The 20,942-nt window shown below is 34.5% G+C and overlaps 2 protein-coding genes across 4 annotated transcripts in view; one reads left to right on the forward strand and one right to left on the reverse strand.

Moving 5' to 3' along the window:
* The window catches only part of RB1 (RB transcriptional corepressor 1), a 168,211-nt gene that overhangs the window by 36,319 nt on the left and 110,950 nt on the right, over positions 1-20,942 (reverse strand). The gene's annotated exons all lie outside the window — the stretch shown is intronic.
* Positions 17,541-19,712, forward strand: LPAR6 (lysophosphatidic acid receptor 6). The gene is made up of 2 exons (XM_040448422.1): positions 17,541-17,791; positions 18,031-19,712. Exon 2 carries the CDS (start codon positions 18,307-18,309, stop codon positions 19,339-19,341), a length of 1,035 nt encoding a protein of 344 aa, XP_040304356.1. The 5' UTR covers positions 17,541-17,791; positions 18,031-18,306; the 3' UTR covers positions 19,342-19,712.

Below are 20,942 nucleotides of genomic sequence, written 5' to 3' on the forward strand. Positions count from 1 at the left end.
AACCAGACTTTATCAGCAAGATTAGAATAAATCCCACTGAGTAAATAATATGGATAGAAAAAGCAGAAGCTATAAGTCTACTCTACATATTTCATGATGTTAATTATGAAATTAACGATTAGAAAAATTTCTAAAAGCAAGCATGAACTTTGGAATTCCAGAGAGTCAAGAACTTAAAGGCTATCAAGTTGAGGTGTTCCTAAAAGAGATTGTAATTATCCAAGTAAGCACAAGGTTTCTAGTGTTAGTAGATAAATTAATAATAGAAGTGGAAGGCAGGAATTGCTATTGTTTTCTGGATATTTTCAGGAATATTATTAGACCTGCATTACAGGAAATGTTTTTGTACTATCCTAAGCCAAATCATTAGAAGATAATTTTGCCTTGCAAAAGGAACTTGAATAGAAAATAGATAATCTATGGCTGGCCTTGACCTTTCTGACAGTTCTTTCCCATTTTACTTTACTACTTTTTTAATATTGATATTCCTCAGGATGCTCTTCCCAATATATATGCTGGCTGAGCCATTATCATGGCTTTAATTATAGCTATTCTACTCCTAAATCTGCTTTCTGACTAAAGCTTCTCATTCAAGTTCCAGATCCATTATTTCCAACTAGATATCTCAGCCCTCCAGATGGATATGTGGCAAACCCATCAAATATTCACATGTTCAAACATTAACATGAACTCATTATCCTCATCACCAATCAGCTATGACTCCTTCAATATCCTCTATAGTTAACTGTGTTATCAACCACCTAACCACTGACAGTACATACAAATCTTAGAATTATCCTTACTTCCATCCAGGCTCCTAATCTTTGGAGGTTCATACTTTTACTTTTAAGGTATTTATATCTTTATATTTAAAACCTGTATATTGTAAACAGCACAGAGTTGGCTCTTTGTTTTTTAACCACTTTGACAATCTTTGACTTTTAATTGGGGGTGCTGACACCATTTATATTTAATGCAATTATTGCTAATGGTTAGTTTAAATACTACATCTATTTGTCCCATCATCTTCTTTTTCCCTTCTTGAAAAGGTACAAAAGCAAATCAATGGAAAAAGGATTGGCTTTACAACAAATAGTGCTGAAAAAATGAATATCCGGATATAAGCCAAAATAATAGAACCTTGACTTAAATCCTAAACCTCGTACAAAAATAAAATAAAAATGGGGCACTAGGCTGGAACATCCAACTCTTGATCTCAGGGTTGTGAGTTCCAGTGCCATGGGTATAGAGATTACTTAAAAAAATAATCTTTAAAAAAGTTTTTTAAAAGCTAAAAATGAATCATACACTTACATATAAAATGTTAAGCTATAAAACTTTTTAAAAAGGCATAGGGGAAAACCTTCAGGATCTTAGACTCGATACCACAAGCATGATCTACGAAAGAAAAATTGATAAGTAGGACTTCATCAAAATTAAAATATTTTGCTATGAGAAAGACCACAGAAGAGGATGAAAAAAGAAGCTACAGACTAGGATAAATTATTTGTAAGCCACCTCCCTAGTAAAAGACTAGTATCTAATATATAAAGAATTTGTAAAACTCAATGATAATAAAACAATCCAACTAGAAAATGGGCAGATAATGAAGAGACCTTTTAGTAAAGAGGAAATACAGATCACAAATAATCATAGGAAAAGATATTCAATATCATTAGCCATCATCCTAATAGGAAATGTAAATTAGAACCTCAGTGAGCTCTCCCTATACTATCGGAATGGCTCAAATAAAAAAAAAGGTGACAATACCAAATGATGGCAAGGAGGCAGAGAAACTGGAACCCTCATGTATTGCTGGTGGGGATTTAAAATGGCACAACCACTCTGGAAAATACTTTGGCAGGCTCATTAAACAACACACACAATAACCATACAATTCTGCAATTATACTCTGGGTATTTATCCCGAAGTAATGAAAACTCAAGCTCATATAAAACCTATGCACTAATGTTCAAAGCAGCTTTTACTTGTGATAGCTAGAAACTGGAATCAGGCCAGATATTCTTCAATATGAGTATAGTTAAAAAAAAAAAAACTGTTGTACATTCAGGGGTGCCTCGGTGGCTCAGTCCATTAAATGCATGACTCTTGGTTTTGGCTCAGGTCATGATTTCACAGTTGTGAGTTCAAGCCCCACATTGGACTCTGTGCTGACAGTGTGGAGCCTGCTCGGGGTTCTCTCTCTCTCTCTCTCTCTCTGACCCTCCACCATTTGTACTCTGTGTCTCTCAAAATAAACTTTAAAAACAAAAGTAAAAAAAAAAAACAAAACTGTAGTACATTCATACTATGAAATACTAGTCAGCAATTAAAAGGCATTAACTATTGATAAATGCAGTATCTTAAATGCATCTCTAGAAAATAAGGCTGAGTGGGGAAAAAAAAAACCATAATCCTAAAACGGTAATTGTATTTGATTCCATTTATATTACATTCTGAAATAAAAAAATTTTAGAAATAGAAGGCAGACTAATAGTGACCAGGAGTTAGGGACAGGCATGAGGGGCTATAGGGATGTGGGTTTAGTTCCCTGTATGATACAAGCGTTCAGTATCTTGACTGTGGTGGTAGATATATGAACCTACACACATCCCAGGTCAGGCTGCCAGATGTGTCTAGTTGGGGGTGTGTGGTGGGGGTGGGTGGGTAAAATATTCTTTACTGGTGTTCCTCTACGGTCCTGCTGTCTCTAAGGCAAGGAAAGGAAGTCTTGGGACAGGCTGCCTGTTGTGGCTGTGTCCATTCTGCTGGTTCCATTTGCCGCACGAAGTCTCCTGATGGGGCAAGGGGATCTTAGGAGTCTTGGGCTTGTGGTAACGGTACCTGAAGCAAAATGTCTGATGCTATTTCAGGACTCTGCTAACAGAGCAACGGTATAATAATTTGTCTATTAAAAAAATCTCCTTTGTGGGTCATGTGGGTGGCTCAGTCGGTTAAGCAACTCACTTCAGCTCGGGTCATGATCTCACGGTTCGTGAGTATAAGCCCCGTGTAGGACTCTGTACTGACAGCTCAGAGCCTGAAGCATGCTTCAGATTCAGTGTCTCCCTCTCTCTCTCTGCCCCTCCCCCACTCCCTCTCCCTCAAGAATAAACATCTAAGTAAATAAATGAATAAAATCTTTTTCAGTATTTATACTGAATCCCAAAACACATTCAAAGTTGAGTTCTTAACCTTTGAAGTTTCAATATATAGTGTTATCAAATACAAAGTATTATTGAAAAGATTATTTCTTCTAATTATCAATATTTTAAGAACATATTTTCATGTAACCTTTAAATAAATATGAAGGTAACATTAAAGTTTTAAGATATGCTCCTTCTCAAGAAGAAACTAGTTCAAATCTGAATAAAATAAACTATCCACATCTCTAGTTCAGCTGAAAATTTTCTCAAAGATATCAGTGTTTTATAATGCAGAGCATATCTACTGAAAGACATTTTAATTAACAGGAAAACAGCTTTATAAAATAAGAATTAAGCCTTGATAGTGTTTCTGACTAGTAATTTTAAATGGTTTATTTTAAATAAAGTCTGTCTTCTGTAGCATACTTATTAAGGCTCATTTGATGGCAGAAATTCCCTGATCAGACTCATCTCCAGCACCTTTACTGCTTTGAGAGAGTCCCTGAAAAAGCCTTCTCTGTATTAGAAAGCAAGGCAGCAGAATCTCAACTCTCTTCTTCAGACAGTATACATCTTAGACAAGAATTTTATTGCTTCTAACTAATCATTTTTTTAATTTATAAAATAGTGACTATAAAATGACTTTAAGTGCTTTAAATCATCAAAGTACCTTTTCCTATTTTCTAATTAATCTAGGTGTACTTTTATAAACAGAAAAACACATGAGTAATTTTTTAAAAAAGATTAAAGTCTAAAAAGTTAATCTACCCCTAAGAGGTTATATTTTAGAGATATCAATAGTTTACATTTAGGGGCGCCTGGGTGGCAGAGTCGGTTAAGCGTCCGACTTCAGCCAGGTCACGATCTCACGGTCCGTTGAGTTCGAGCCCCGCGTCAGGCTCTGGGCGGATGGCTCGGAGCCTGGAGCCTGTTTCCGATTCTGTGTCTCCCTCTCTCTCTGCCCCTCCCCCGTTCATGCTCTGTCTCTCTCTGTCCCAAAAATAAATAAAAACGTTGAAAAAAAATTAAAAAAAAATAGTTTACATTTAAATGTATGTTCATGTCAGAAATTAGTTTATTTTTCATATTGTTTAAAATGGACAGTGACTAAAATCATTTTGAGAAATTTATGGTAAGACATAATTTAAAAGATACAGTGGAAATGTTATCTAATAGCACAAAAAAAAAAAAAAAGCACTGTTCCCTTCTAAACCTCAAAGATAATTATTGTTTGATTTCAACTACGTAAGTATACTAGCAAAGACTTAAATTAAACCTAGATCTTGGGGCACCTGTCTGGCTCAGTCCATGGACTCGGGGTTGTGAGTTCAAGCACCACACTGGGTGTAGAGATCTTAAAAATAAAATCTTAAGAAACAAACAAACAAACCTAGAAACTAAGTGCTCACTGATGGGTGAATGGATAAAGAAAATGTGCTATATATATAAGATTCAGCCATAAAAAAGAAGAAAATCTTGCTGTTTGTTGACAGTTCAGAGGGACCTTGAGGGCATTATGCTAAGTGAAGTCAGAGAAAAACAAATACAGTATGGTCTCACTTATATGTGGAATTTAAAAAACATCCAACACTGAGTACATAGAATAGATGTGAATGCCAGAGGGGTAGAGGGGTGGGCAAAATGGGTAAAGGGGGTCAAAAGATCCAAAATTCCAGTTATGAAATAAGTAAGTTATAAGGAGGTAATGTTATAATATACAGCATGGTAACCATAAATGTTAACTATACTTTTTGTGGTAATCATTTCACAATATACACAAATACTGAATCATTATAGTGTACACCTAAAAATATAATGTTATATGTCATTTATATCTCAATAAAAAAGGTTTCGCACAGCAAAGGAGACAATCAACAATACTAAAAGGCAACCAACAGAATGGGAGGAGATATTTGCAAATAACATATAAAGAATTAGTATCCAAAATTTATAAAAAACTTTTCAAACTCAACACCCAAAAAATAAATAGTCCAGTGAAGAAATGGGGAGAAGACATGAATAGACATTCTTCCAAGGACATCATACAGATGGCCAACAGACAGGGAAATGTAAATCAAAACTATAATGAGATATCACTTCACACCTGTCAGAATGGCTAAAATCAACAACACAAGAAACAACACGTGTTGGCAAGGAGGTGGAGAAAAGAGGACCTCTCTTGCACTGCTGATAGGAATGCAAACTGGTGCACCACTCTAGAAAACAGTATGGAGGTTCCTCAAAAAGGTAAAAGCAGAACTACCCTGTGATCCAGCAAAGGATACAAAAATACTAACTCATAGGGATATATGCACCCCAATGTTTACAGCAGCATTATCTACAATAGCCAAGATATTGAAGTAGCCTAAGTGTCCATCAACTGATGAATGGATAAAGAGGTGGCATGCACACACACACACACACGCACGCGCGCGCACACATACATAGTGGAATATTACTCAACCATCAAAAAGAACGAAATCTTGGGGTATCTGGGTGGCTCAGTCAGTTGAGAATCTGACTTTAGCTCAGGTCATGATCTTGCAGTTTGTGAGTTCAAGCCCCACATTGGGCTCTGCACTAACAGTGTGGAGCCTGCTTGGGATTCTCTCTCTCCCTCTCTCTCTGCCCTTGTCCCACTCTTTCTCTCTCTCTCTCTCAAAATAAATAACTAAACTTTAAAAAAAACAGGGGGGGGGGGAGAATTAACATCTTGCTATTTGCAACAACATGGATGGAGCCAGAGAGTATAAGGCTAAATCAAGTAAGTCGGTCAGAGAAGGACAAACACTGTATGATTTTACTCATATGCAGAATTTAAGAAACAAAACAAACGAGCAAAGGGGGAAATACAAAGAGAGAGACAAACCAACAAATAGACTCTTTTAACTATAGAGAACAAACTGATAGTTACCAGAAGGGAGGGGGATGAGGGGATGGGTTAAACAGGTGATGGGGATTAAGGAGTACACTTGCTGTGGTGAGCACTGAGTAATGTATGGAAGTGCTGAATCACTATATTGTACACCTAAACTATTACTACACTGTATGTTAACTGGAATTTAAATTTAATATATATATTTTATAAAAACTAGAAAAATTACAGACAGCTGATTTATTAGAATAGTAGAGTTATGCTCCCTTTTCTCTAATTTTTTCTATTTCTCTTATTATTGCTCTTTAAGAACCTTAATAATATCTCTCCTACATTATAAATAATAAATTTATTCCTAGGAAAAATTATTGAAAAGCCAGTCTCATGGAATGATGTCATATGTGTCTAGCAAATGGAGTTGTGTCAGAGAAAAGTGAAGTCACGGTTCCAAGAACGAGAGTAGGGCTTGGTAATGGTTACATGTCAGAGCACAAGAGTAAGGAAAAGAGTTGGTTCCTTGAAGGACTGGCACAATGCCAAGAATCTAAAGGTGAATCCACAATTAGGATACCATGTGATGATGAAGAAAAGACAACGGTAATGTAAGTAGATCCCAGACTGGAGCATATGTAGGACAGATAATTAACAGAGGTCAAGGAAGTCAACTGACATAGGCTGTCAGATGTTGCTGTTACCAGGGAAACTGAACCCAGGAGAAAATTCAGTCCTGAGGTAGTAAGGTGCTAGTCAAAGCATCAAAGAGTAAAAGACAAACCTGATAACTGCAGGTTATCAGAAATCAGGGTGGGGTCTGACTTGAAATTAACTATAGACCTGGAGCTCCTTTTAATGAAAGACAGGACTCTCCTAAAAGGATTTAGTTTCAAGAACCTGATGAGTAGCCAAAACCAAACTAAACCAAGCCAATCCCAGTTTATAAGGTATCACACAAAACAAAAATCAGAAGTAGGTATGTGGAATTTTATCAAATTGAAACGCTATTTAGAAATTTCCAGTTGCCATGAAAATTTTGGTTACGTGAACCTGGTGAGTGAATTATTTAAGATGAGGCTGTAAATACAAACTGGGGAGGGCATTTTTAAAGACTGGTTCATTCCTTCACTTCTTTCAAGTCTTTGTTCAAATGTCCCTTTATCAACAAGCCCTTCCTAGGACTCTCTCTATAGAACACCTTGCTTTTCCTCCTAAATGTATTTTTCTTTTAGAGACCTTACCACCATTTGACCAATTATATAATTATTTGTTGATTGCCCATCTCCCCCAAATAAATATAAGGTCAGGAATTTTTTTTTTTCCTCTGCTGTAATCCCAGTACCTGGAAGAGTACACAACTGGCATTCCGTAAATATTTGCTATTGAATAAACAAATATCAGCAGACCCAAGATCAAACACAACATAAAAAGGAAAAATAATTTAAAATAATTTAAATGTCCCTATCCTATTTCCCTATCTATATAACCAGGACAACAATCTGGTAACTGTTTTTTGGTCTGGCTGAAGCAGCCACTTTTAACTAAAAAACAACAACAAAAAGCTGGGCTTTGAAAGGGGCCCTATTGTAGAGTCAGTCCTTCCAGTCTTTTGTTTCTAACCTTTCCTAGGCAGCACTGGTGACATCTGGGTATGGATAGGAAACTCTCAAGTTTTCCAAGAATGTGAAATCAGTTGATTAAAATAATCACACCAACAAACCAATAAAAGAAGTGACCATGGAAATTTTGTTCTGCAAAAGGATTAGTAGTGGTTTAGAATCTTATTAATTCTTCCATATACCTTGAGTATCAGTATCTGTTAAAAGAGCCAGGCTCTCTGAATTCTAGTTAAGAGTAAAACATCTGCATAAATGCTTAAATATGTTTCCACTATTTTTTTTTTTAATTTTTTTTTCAACGTTTATTTATTTTTGGGACAGAGGGAGACAGAGCATGAACGGGGGAGGGGCAGAGAGAGAGGGAGACACAGAATCGGAAACAGGCTCCAGGCTCTGAGCCATCAGCCCAGAGCCTGACGCGGGGCTCGAACTCCCGGACCGCGAGATCGTGACCTGGCTGAAGTCGGACGCTTAACCGACTGCGCCACCCAGGCGCCCCTGTTTCCACTATTAAGTGTATTTGCAATCGTGTTCACAGAGCTAGATCTTAAAAATCTGTCATTTGAAAGCAAAAAAAAAAAAAAAAAAGGAAAAAAAATCTAAATTAGGTGCACTCATTTTTATTTTAAAGGCCAAAACTTAAAAAAAAAGAAAATATTAATTTGGGTATCAAAAACTGTGAACCAGGGGCACCTAGCTGCCTCAGCCAGTAGAGCCTATGTGACTGCTGATCTCAGGGTTGTGGGTTTAAGCCCTACAATGGATGTGGAGCCCTACTTTATTTTTTTTTTTATGAAAATAAAAATGGATGGATTAATTTTGGGTTTTTTTTTCTACTAAGTAAACTGTATACCCAACATGGAGTTGAACTCACAACCCAGAGATTAAGAGTAGCATGCTCCACTGACTGAACCAGCCTGGTGCCCCTCATTAGTTTTAATCTTATATAAAGTGCAATATGATAAACTGACATTTTCTTCCTACTCTATGTGTTCTTGCAGCCAAACTATTTAGTCAAATGTACCTTTTCCTTTAAAACTGTAGACTTCATATAATACTTTACTACTCTTTTAAGTGCACCCAATTTTTTCCCAGAAATTTATGGAGGCTTTTATTTTTAATGGAGTCATTTTTTCATTTAAATTCTTGATCTAGTTGGAATTTGTTTTGTTTGGTATAAAGAATAAGTTAAAGTCCACCTTTTTTTTTTTTAATTGCTTCCCTGATGACCCATTAAGCATTTCTAAAATATTTGTATTTTTCTTACTGATTTAAAGTACTAATATTACATTTCCCCACGTGCATGCCTATTTCTGGGCTCAAATTCACTCGTAACTAAAGAAATGCAAATTAAACAAGATACCACTTTTAACCTATTAATTTATGAAGGGTTTAAAAGTCTCATAATAATCTGGTTTAGAGGAGGATGTGGGGAAATAAAGTATTACTGATAGGAATATGAATGGGAAACAAGGACAAATTTTTTTTAGAAGTAAAACTGCTAGGTTATACTATATGTATACATAGTATATACATAATATATTATAGTATATAATATATATGTATTTAGCATGTGTATATATATTACACACATTAAATATAATCCACATACACTATACATATATATACCATTTTATTCAAGACATTCACTGAAAATCTATTGGGATTTTTAGTGGAATAACATTAAACTTTTAGATTTGTCCCAGTAAAACTGCATGTCACATATTTAGGTATTCTTTTATGGCCTTCATTACAGTTTTGGGTCTTTTGTTTTCATCTAGATCTTGTTCTTTCCCTATTACATTTATTCTTAAGGTATTTTATACTATTTTCTGTTTTAACCAGAATCTTTTTTCCATTACATTTTCCAGTTGATTAGTGCTGATACAGAATTATCTTATTTAATGAGAGTGACACCAGTTAATCAAAAAAGCTAAGGAATCATTTTTAAAGGATACATATGTATTTTAAAACATTTTACTTGAATTTTCAAAAATATCTAACATATATTCATTAAAAAATTCTCCTTATGTAGGGTCAAATTTCTTTTTTTTAGGTAGAGTTTCAAGTTGTTTCTCTCCTATGAATCACATAAGCAATGCTTGTCTATGATTTTCACTATGTATAGAGTAAGGACATAAACACTCTTGCAAGGCAATCTGAGAACTACAGAATCAATCCTTCTAGTTTCTTACGGCATCCCTATGAACCTTTTACAGATGTATACATCTAACTCAACGATGTATTTTCAGCAACTTGCCTCTGAGTCACTCCAAAGCACTGACCTTGGTTTTCCTAAAACACAATTTCATTAGTGGGAACAAAAAAACCTCAGGTGTATCAAAGAGCAGCTTTCTGGCCACAAGTATTTATTTAGCTTTTCAGGAGCATCCTAAAAGAGCAATCCTTCCCTTTCTCCATTTCGGTAATGGATAAAGTCAACAAATGCTTACTGAAATATAACTCAACTACTTGGATTTCTGATAATAAACAGTGCTAGAAAATGTTCAATTATTGTTCACAGAAAACGTTTGTTCTAATTATATGGAAGAAAGAGAAATATTTCCTTCCCCTATATAAAATCTGACACTTTTTCCATTTTCAACATTTTTTATAAAAAATCAACATGGGGTGCCTTGATGGCCCAGTCAGTTGAGCGTCCAATCTTGATTTTGGCTCAGGTCATGATCTCAGGGTTGTGGGTCAAGCCCTATGTCAGGCTCTGCACTGAGCATGAAGTGTGTTTAATTCTCTTTCTCTCCCCCTCTGCCCCTCTCCCCTGCTTGCCCTCTCTCTGAATGAATGAATAAAATCAATATAGGTGAAGCTAAAGTGAAAGATGGTTGCAGTATGATTTTAATCTACTCTAAGAGATTAAATCTAATTTTAGACTATAGTGTTTCCCCAAAAAGGCTATATAGCAAAGAAGGATTTTCTCTGCTTAACATTCACCTAAGCTATGAACCAAGGTTCCTATTTTATGTCAATAAGAAAAAAAACCATGATTAGACATCTCTAATTTGACAAAGAAGTACAAGGAACTGGGCTGGGTATTTAATGGTGAGGATCTGGTTTCTAGTTCTGGCTTCATCATTCTCCATTATTTAATCACTTTCATAATTTTAGACAAATCACAATTTCTCTGATGTTCAGTTTCTTGGAGACAATAATATATGTTCTTTCTACTGTTCAAAATTTGTATGAAGATTAAATTAGAAATGTAAGGTCTGGAAAGGATTTTAAAGATCTAGTTCAATATTTTTTTATAAATGTATAATAGAGAAGTTAAGCTATTTGCTCAATGTCACATTAATTTTTAGTAGCACAGCTGGGATTACAAATCTAGGCCCCTTAACATCTAGATTTTTTTTACACTATATCTACCCGCTTCTAAAGTAGGTAAAAGACTTTTGAAAACACCAACCAACCTATGACCTTCTTTGAGTGCATTTTATGACCAAATTAAACCCTTATGCCCCAAAGCATACATTGTATGTGATGAATTAACTTCTCTTCTAGAAATTTAGAGTGGAACTAATTACATAGCATCCGTGAAAAAACTGGGAAAATCATCACTCAAATAATTTTATGTGTTTTTGGCTGCAAAAGACAACATTACTACCAGGCATGACTCTAGCCTTCAGGACTTAAAATTTAAAACTTTTATTCAGCTTAAAGGCTAGCCTTCTTTAGATATCATCTCCTCTGAAGGCAGTTTAACTGACTTGGTCGACTCTCATCTCTACTCTGTATAAGTATCTACTCTTATACTCTGTATTGCAGTTATTTCTTTGTTTTTAATCCTAATCGACTTGCATGAATAGGTCTTAAAAGGAAGACAAACTAAGTACTATGGAAGTGTACAAAACCAATTTATGAAATTGAGAGGTCTCCAAAAAATATGTGATAGGATTTTAAGAGGCAGCAATGAAGGAGTGGGGATCAGGCTGAGACAGGAAAAAAGAAAGAAGGGACAACTCAAAGTTGGCAGTGATACATATTTACTGCCATGTATGCATGATACATATTTACTGCATGATACATATTTACATGTTTACTCAAGTTTTAAGTCTTACACCACGAACAACATTCCTGCTCCTCTTAATTTCCTTTCCCTGTTTGCTTGAACCTACTTCAACCACCATTTCCATCTACTGTTACTTTGCTATAAATCATTATTCATCACCCTTAACATCTTTCTTCTACTTCCACCCAACACTATAAGCAGGTTTAACCCTCTGAACTTGGGTAGATGACTCATGCTCCAGTAAAGAGTAACAAAAAGTACCAAGGGTCTGCAATAATGATAGAAAGGTAAACCACTTTCAAATGATATCAACACACTTACAGGAATACTAAATTGGTATAGAATTTAATAAGTTTTCTTGTTAGGTTAAGAGATCTTTTTATATAAAATGAATATACTTCACTGTCATAAATTATAAATGTTCATTACTCAAATTAAAAGTTTTGCTCATGTCTGAACTTAAATAAAAATTTTATCATAATAGGCTTCAGAAGGCTCCAAAATGAGAAAAACTTTGGCTTTTTTAATAAGTGTATATTTGAGGGGTGCCTGGGTGGCTCAGTCTGTTAAGCGTCCAACTCTTGATTTCAACTCAGGTCATGATCTGAAGGTTCCTAGGATGGAGCCTTGCCCATCAGGCTCTGGGCTCTGAGCTGACAGCACAGAGTCTGCTTGGGATTTGCTCTCTCCCTGTCTCTCTCTCCTCCTCTGGTAGCACGTACATACATACTCTGTCTCTCAAAATAAAAAAAAAAAAACATTTTTAAAAATAGGTGTAAATTTGATATGGAAGAGAACATTGAAGAGTCACATATCATCACAATAAACATTTGATGCATTCAAAACAAGTTTAGAGTATTTTTCTTACATTTTAAAATTTCACTGTTCCACACTTTATTTTGAACTTGAACTTTATTTCAGTTTAAGTTTCACATACTCTCCTGTCCAACTGTTTTCATACACCTCATATTCAATGTTATTTTAGGAATAACTCCAATTATGACCATCAAAACTTTTAATAAGAAACTACTTTAAAGTAGTTTCAATTTTATAGTAAGAACATGGCATCTTATTCGTGCTTTGGAAAGAAAAACCTTTTAAAGATGAATGCTACAGAAATACAAAGGAAAGTCTTTGTTCAATGTTAAATCTTTACAGTATAACAACATGTTAACAAAATTCTTATATTATGAGACTCTTGGTGTAAGCAAAGAATATTTCTTGTACATATTTCTTGTATAACCTGTTTCAAAATTAGATATCCTTAAACATAAAGAATGAAAAGTGACTCCTTGATTTGTTATGCCTGAGAGTGAAAAAAAACCAATCTAGCAGCTTAAGTATTCATAGTATTTAAAGAATCAGAATCAGGTATAGAAGCAGGAAGAGAACTCTGAGCAGTCCAGCTCCCTCAATTTACAGCCAAGTAGCCAAAATCTTAGGAAGGTCAAATGACTGCGTAACAAGCTTCTCTGTTCTTTGCCTGTCCTCTTTATATAACACTTTCACATTTCCCTATTCAAAATTTTAAAAAATTACAGATTTACATTCTATTGCCTACATACACACTTCTGTACTTCGTTCATAAGGAACCTGCACTAGCATCTAATAGTCTTTTTCCTTCTAGTCTATCCATAGAGAAAAATTTTCAAAATATTTCTGAGATTTCTAGATATTTCAGAGAAATGGCCTGCAGGACTTGCTACTCCTTCAATTCTTAAGATCCGTGGTCTCTTATGTGTTTTTAGTCACAGTTTTATTTGAGAATATCATCAAAGCCACGGACCTAGTCCTCGGGGGAATGAATTAAACAGTAGTTTTAGATATGTCAAGGTCTTCAGGTAGAGATCCCTTACACTAGACTACCAAAATAGCCTCAGCATTAAACCAAATTACCACATGTATTTGGACTATATTAATCTACCAAACCAACATACAGTATGTTTCTCAGAACCACAATTTGACATCAGGTGCTTTTCTTGAATTGAAATGAAGGCCAACGAGAATTGGTGTATGTTCTGCCACTAGAAAACAATCAGCAGTGGTCATTTAATTGTTCATGGTAAAGATTCACAATGTATTTCTGAGACAAAGCAAAAGAAAAGTTTCTCCCTCGACACACGGGAATGTTTTCCTTCACTAAATAGAAGCGACATAATCCACTATGATTTCCTTTTCTCCCTTGCATCAAATGCAGCAACTTCCCTTAGCCTAGATTTTTCTAACTTCATTTCATATTCTGCCCTTCCTACCCTTCTCTCTTCCTGCTAATACTTGCCTTTTATTCTTTTACTAACATGTTATGAATTTGTGTGTTAAAGATTTTTTTTACCTTTTGCAAACACTGTAGTGTTCAAAATGAATAACTTTTAGAATGAAAATGACGAATGTATACAATAATTTCACATATCTCATATTCAAACTTTGTTCTATACGCTCTTTTTAAACTTTTAAAGTTTAGGTATAATTTACATATAATAAAACACTAAAATCTTAATGTTTATTTTCATCCGTTTTAAAATCAGCAGCAGCTTTAAATTCTTTTTGGAAGCAAGAAGGGTAATATATGAACAAATAGTTGATTCACTCATGAGCTGATCTGTGACAGGCTGGCAGGGGGAAAACAGAAAAGGGCAGGACTAAAAATCAGAAGACAAGATAAGACATTATAACAATCATACAGATAAGAGTAACAAGGTTAGCCCAGAAAGGTGGAAGTGAGTGATCTTGCAATAAAGCCCAGAAAATAGGCTTGATGAAAACAAAGAGAAAGTAAGAATGGCTGAGGAGCACACTTGACACACTATTTGTTTATGGTGGGTGTCTAATAAAGCTTTGTTTATTCTTTCAACAAACATTATTATGAGCCGATTTTGAAACAAGTCAGATTTGTTGCCTCCTCAAAGTCACAGTTGTGGCAGAAATTTAGTCAAGAACTCAGAAGTTACCCAAATCCTTACACTTCTAATAGTTAACTACCAGAATACTCTCTCTCACCCCGAAGAAAAATTAGTTACAAAACTAACTGATTTATACCACTATTGTAGTGAATCAAACATCTACTTTATAGGCTGGGTGGTTATTTAATTGGCTTCTTGATAAAATTAAAGTTTGAAAGTGATGACTTGCATAATGAGATTCACTACATCTCAAATAGGTGGCACATGTTATTTCTTCCCCGGAGAAAACCTCACACAAAAAACGAGTTGATTCACAGACTTAACCTTCGGAAGTATACAAATCTCGTATTAAAATAACAGTTTGGCCTGAAGCTATCAAATACAAAGTACCTATTAAATACACTCAATTCTCTATATTTATTTAATTCCTTTTGCAAGGAGTTACTATGTATTTATCAAATCTTAATCTAAAGAATTTTCAAGGTATCTAATTTCACTTTGGTTCCTTAGAAGTCAACATAAATATCTCAAAAAATCTAGCATTTGATGATCTTCCCTGAAGCAGACAGCCCCTCTGCTGTTGTTCTTTTTTCTGAACAGAAACACCTTTCAACAAAATTAAAGTTTACTGATATGATTCATTCATCAACAAACATGTGAGTATCTACTAAGGGTCAAACACTATATAAAAATTAGAAATGCAAACATATACTAATATACTCATAACAAAAAGCTTAATTCACAAATAGTGATCTATAAGCAAAATAACTCAAACAAGAAATGAACAGTTACGTGAATAAGTCTTGTAAATAACATCAATATGTAGAAGAATATTCCAATATAGAATTAACACAATTTTTAACTTTTTGAGTAAATGCCATATTCAAAATGAAAGCAGAAGTAAACAAGGTCAGGGCATATGACTGCTTATTATTTCATTATTTAATGATGACTAAAGAGATAATCAAAGTAATAGATTACTAAGACACTATAACAGTAAAATTTTCTCCAAGAAGACTACAAGCTTATTGGGCGCCTGGGTGGTTCAGTCGGTTAAGCATCATCTTGGTTTCAGCTGAGGTCATGATCTTACATCGTGAGATGGAGCCCTGTGCTGGGCTCTGTGCTGACAGTGTGGAGCCTGCTTGGGATTCTGTCTCTCCCTCTCTCTCTCTCTCTCTCTGTGCCTCCCTTGCTTGCTCCCTCTCTCTCTCTCTCTCTCTCTCTCTCTCAAAATAAATAAATAAACGTTAAAAAAAAAAAAGAATACAGCTTATCAACTACGTATCTTGTTACTATTCACCTGCTTCTTATATGAACACACACAGGCTAACTCTTTTCCATATCAATGCAATACACAAAGAATTTAACCCTTTAAAGTTTATCAATTATAAATAATACTCATTTTTTGGTGTCACTTTATTATAAATTTCCCAGTCAAAACAATAAAAAAAATAATACAATTCAGGCAGGATTCATCAACAAACAAAAGTTGCTAAACTTAATTTTATAATTAAAAGGGTATTAAAACATATTATTGCAACATATTACTCTCAAATTAGTTAAGTAATTCAGGAAGGAAAAACAAATCACTCATAAATTCCTAAATTTTCAAAATTGATACTTGGAAAGAGTTTTGGCCCAAACTGAACCAAACTAGAAAATATCAACAGTCAGGGTACCTGGGTAGCTCAGTCAGTTAAGCGTCCTACTTTGGCTCAGGTCTTGATCTCACAGTCCCATGAGTTTGAGCCCTAACAGTGAGTTCGAGCCCAGCATAGCTCACTGCTGTCAGTGAAAAGCCTGATTCAGATGGTCTGTCCTCCTCTCTCTCTCCCTTCCCCAGCCCGTGCTAACGTAAATAATAAAAACATTAAAAAAAAAAAAAAAGAAAGAAAATAGCAACAGTAAAACATAACTGGATCTCAGCCTTTTCTGAAAAATGGTAATTTAGAACAAGAAAACCAAGTATGTGTCCAAAGGTTGTGTGGTATCTTCGATCCTGAAGGAAATACCATCTATATTCAATGACCCCCATTCTGCACATACTTTATTCCTCCAATTTATTTGGACTTTAAAAAACGAGTAACCTTCAAATACAAATATATTCAGAAACAACTCATAGGAGCTTTTAAATGAAGACAAAATCTGAACCATATTCCAATACAGTCAAAGTCATATTAAGAGGGGTAAGGTGTGGGCTAAGGGTAAGGAAAATAAAATTATGAACCTAAAATTTAGCCAAGTAGTATAACTTTTATTCTCCAAAACTTACTTCAATCAATTTAAGGAAGAAAAAAAGTTCATTTAAAAAGATGTAATTTAGCTCTGTGTGTAAAAAAGATTAATACCACACCAAATGTGAACATCCTTGAATGCATTCTTGAGGAAAGTGGTAATTTAAAAATTGAAAGTGTTCTAAAATATTAACTCAATTTTATGGGAAAGAGGAAAGAATGTTAGAAGATTCCTTCATCAAAAATAAAAGAGCTTCAGGATTGGAGCCACTCACAATCACACCAATTAAATCTTGAGGAACAATTATGGCAAAGAGAAGCCAAGACTGGCAAAACCACCACTGGGCAGTCAAGTCCTTTTTATCCCTAAAGATTAAATTTCTCCTAAACAGTTTTTTTAATGCTATATTAAGACACCACAAACAATTTAAATTTATAAATATATACTCCTATACATTTCTTGAAAACAAAGTCACATTCCAAACACAAAAGCAATCAAATAAGAGAAAAACAGGTTTAATACTGATTTCTTTCTTAATTTTTACTACCAAATACAAAGAAATAAAAGAAAGGAAAGAAAGAAAACTCTGTGAGGTGGCTAGCATCCCACAAGGCATTTCTGCATAAAAAGAGTTAAAGGGCAAAGGCTCAGCTAAACAGCCAGTGACCATTTGCAAACCTCCTAGGTATATTCCCAGCAGACACATTATCAGATTAAAGGAACTGCAAACAAACGGCTGAAACCTTTCTTTGTCCAAGCCCAGCCTCTTCTTCCTGTGATGTCATATTACAAATCTAGCGAGCCTTTCTTTTCCACTTCAGAGAAAGCCCATCTCACAATACATCTGGCAACGGAGGAAAGGCTTCAATTCAGCAAGAGCTAACACGCTTAGGAATTTATTTCGGAAACTTTAAAGACTCTTCTGCTTACTACCGTCTGGAATCCACTTCAGGAATACCAAAAAGGAAAACCTTATTTAAAAGGAGCAAGAAGTAAGTGAGACCAAACCGGGAATGTTTAAGTCTCTGAAACTCTGCACTGAAAAGCAAAAAAGATTGCTAACTTTAGCTTAAATATTCTGGAGCATAAAGAAACAGTTCTGAAATACTCACTTTGCCTACTGAAATGCAAGTTTACCAGAAGAGTAGTTTTATTCCTGTTTCAAAACACCGCTTTTCTTTAAATTTATAATCTAACAGGCTGGCTTCACTGACTACATTTCTTTTTAAAGTTGTTCGTGGGCTACCTAAACCCTGGATTCACGGATTTTCTGGAAATCAGAAAATGAGAGTATTTTCCTGTTGAAGAACCAAGTGGAAAATTTACAACAACGAATTCCATGTTTCCTGTCGAGATTTCGAAGAAAAAGGAAATATTTATAAAGTCACCCAAAGATACAAGGAGTTTGCAAATACTCCAGAGGTTATAAAGTGGTCACAATCTGAATACCAAAGAAAACTGCAGCAGACCAAAGGATTTAACACTGTAAACTGGACGTGCCTTTATAATGGTAAGCAATAACAGCTCCCAATGCTACTACGATGACTCCTTTAAGTACACTTTGTATGGCTGCATGTTTAGTATGGTATTTGTGCTTGGGTTAATATCTAACTGTGTTGCCATATACATTTTCATCTGCACCCTCAAAGTGCGAAATGAAACTACAACATACATGATTAACTTGGCAATGTCAGACTTGCTTTTCGTTTTTACTTTACCCTTCAGGATTTTTTACTTTGCAACCCAGAATTGGCCGTTTGGAGATCAACTCTGTAAAATTTCAGTGATGCTATTCTATACCAACATGTATGGAAGCATTCTGTTCTTAACCTGTATTAGTGTCGATCGGTTTCTGGCAATCGTCTACCCATTTAAGTCAAAGACTCTAAGAACCAAACGAAATGCAAAAATCGTGTGTATTGCTGTGTGGCTAACTGTGATAGGAGGAAGTGCACCAGCAGTTTTTTTTCAGTCTACCCACTCTCAGGGTAACAATGCCTCAGAAGCCTGCTTTGAAAAATTTCCAGAAGCCACATGGAAAACGTATCTTTCAAGGATTGTAATTTTCATCGAAATAGTAGGATTTTTTATTCCTCTAATTTTAAATGTAACTTGTTCTAGTATGGTGCTAAGAACTTTAAATAAACCCGTTACATTAAGTAGAAGCAAAATAAACAAAACTAAAGTTTTAAAAATGATTTTTGTACATTTGGTCATATTCTGCTTCTGTTTCGTGCCTTACAACATCAATCTTATTTTATATTCTCTTATGAGAACACAAACATTTGTTAATTGCTCAGCAGTGACAGCAGTAAGGACTATGTACCCAATCACTCTCTGCATTGCTGTTTCAAACTGTTGCTTTGACCCTATAGTTTACTACTTCACATCGGACACGATTCAGAATTCAATAAAAATGAAAAACTGGTCTACTAGGAGAAGTGACTTTAGATTCTCTGAAGTTCACAGCACAGAGAACTTTATTCAACATAACCTACAGACCTTAAAAAGTAAGATATTTGACCATGAATCTACAATATAAGCTGCCTGAAATAAAACCGCTGGGACTTCACTGGGCACCTCTAAGTTCCTTCAACTGTGAAAAGTGTTTTCTTGGACAACTATTTCTCCGCCTTTGAAAGAAAATAAACATGTGGACATTTTAAAGTTATTAGTATAAAAAATTGTATTCAATGTGTTAACCATTAAAATGTATTCTATTCTGTATACATACCACTTTATTTTTCTGAGCCAGTTTGATCTGTTCCTTCCTCTTCATTAAAAAAATCCCTAAAAAAGTTGTTCAAAGTCTAAAAGTGACTATGATTTCAATCATGTGGTGACCATGTGCACTGTCTGAAATTCTTAGCAATTTTAAACTAAATGAAGTATAACATTAAATGTTTTAAAGTATTTAATATTTTTATTCAACATATATCTAATTTCTATTTCAATTTGAAGTGAAATAACTAATCATGTTTCTTGAACTGTAACATAAATGAGAAAGGAGAGTAATTTGAAAGAGTGTTTGGGGAGTGTTTTTGAAAAAACAGCTAAAAATGTCTTCTGTAGACTAACAACACACTAACGCTATTTGGGGATCTCTAACAGTTACACTTTCAGATAATATTTAGGATTTTGTCTTTGTAGGAAATTCATAAGAAGCATATGCTATCTGACTATATAGTATAGTATGCTTTCAAATTGTTATTTTGATCCATTCACTGGATATAATAGCACTCAATTTCAAAATAATATACACCACCAAAATTGAGAGGGAAGAAACTAACAAAATTGTTGTTTTGCTAAGTCCATTAAGAAAATACTACTTGGATGTACATTTTAAAGGCATATTTATGTCATAATAAGTAACTTGTATATTAAGTATTTTAAGTCAGAAACACCACAGAGAGTAAGATAGTGAAATACAAGACTCGGCACTTAGAAAGCGATAAATAAATATATTACTTCCCTTCCCTCTTGACCATTTAAAGCCAAATATTGAACAGATGAAAATATTATTTCCAGTAGGCAAAGTGTTATTGTATGTCAATATAATTTATAAAGTAAAAACATAGATCTATAGGCAAAATGTTATTGTATGTCAATATAATTTATAAAGTAAAAATATAGTTCCTTATGTAAAAAGCAGGAAAACTACAGGGCCAAATTACTCAGTACAACTACATTCCATTTTCTTAAAGAAAAGGTATCGATTTGAGCTATAATTTAGATATTAAGCACCAACTACACTAAAACTTTTTCATTTTCCAACATATTTTTTTCTTTCAAATTCAAGCAGTTCTCCAAAGTTAATTAAAAAAGAATACTTTTTATTTGAGAAAAATGCACATAATTAAATTCAGCATTCAGTCTACTTCTTACACCTAATCTTTCACATCCTGAATACAACTTTGGAAAAATACCCTTAAAATTTAAATTTGATTTTTGCTCTTCTCTGGGTTTGGGCTACAATGATTTCAGACAAATCATTGTCACTTGCTAAATAAGTAATCCATTTTCAATAAAATAACAGTGGGAGATTTTCTTTAGGTAGCCATGGTTTCCTTTAGATAAACCAAAAGCAAAACAAATCCTTAATGTCTTCTATTGGCCCTGTAGTACCTCTATTTGATATCACTC

This window comes from Herpailurus yagouaroundi, unplaced genomic scaffold (genome assembly GCF_014898765.1).
Source record: "Herpailurus yagouaroundi ecotype Mexico unplaced genomic scaffold, PumYag 197, whole genome shotgun sequence".
NCBI lineage: Eukaryota > Metazoa > Chordata > Mammalia > Carnivora > Felidae > Herpailurus > Herpailurus yagouaroundi.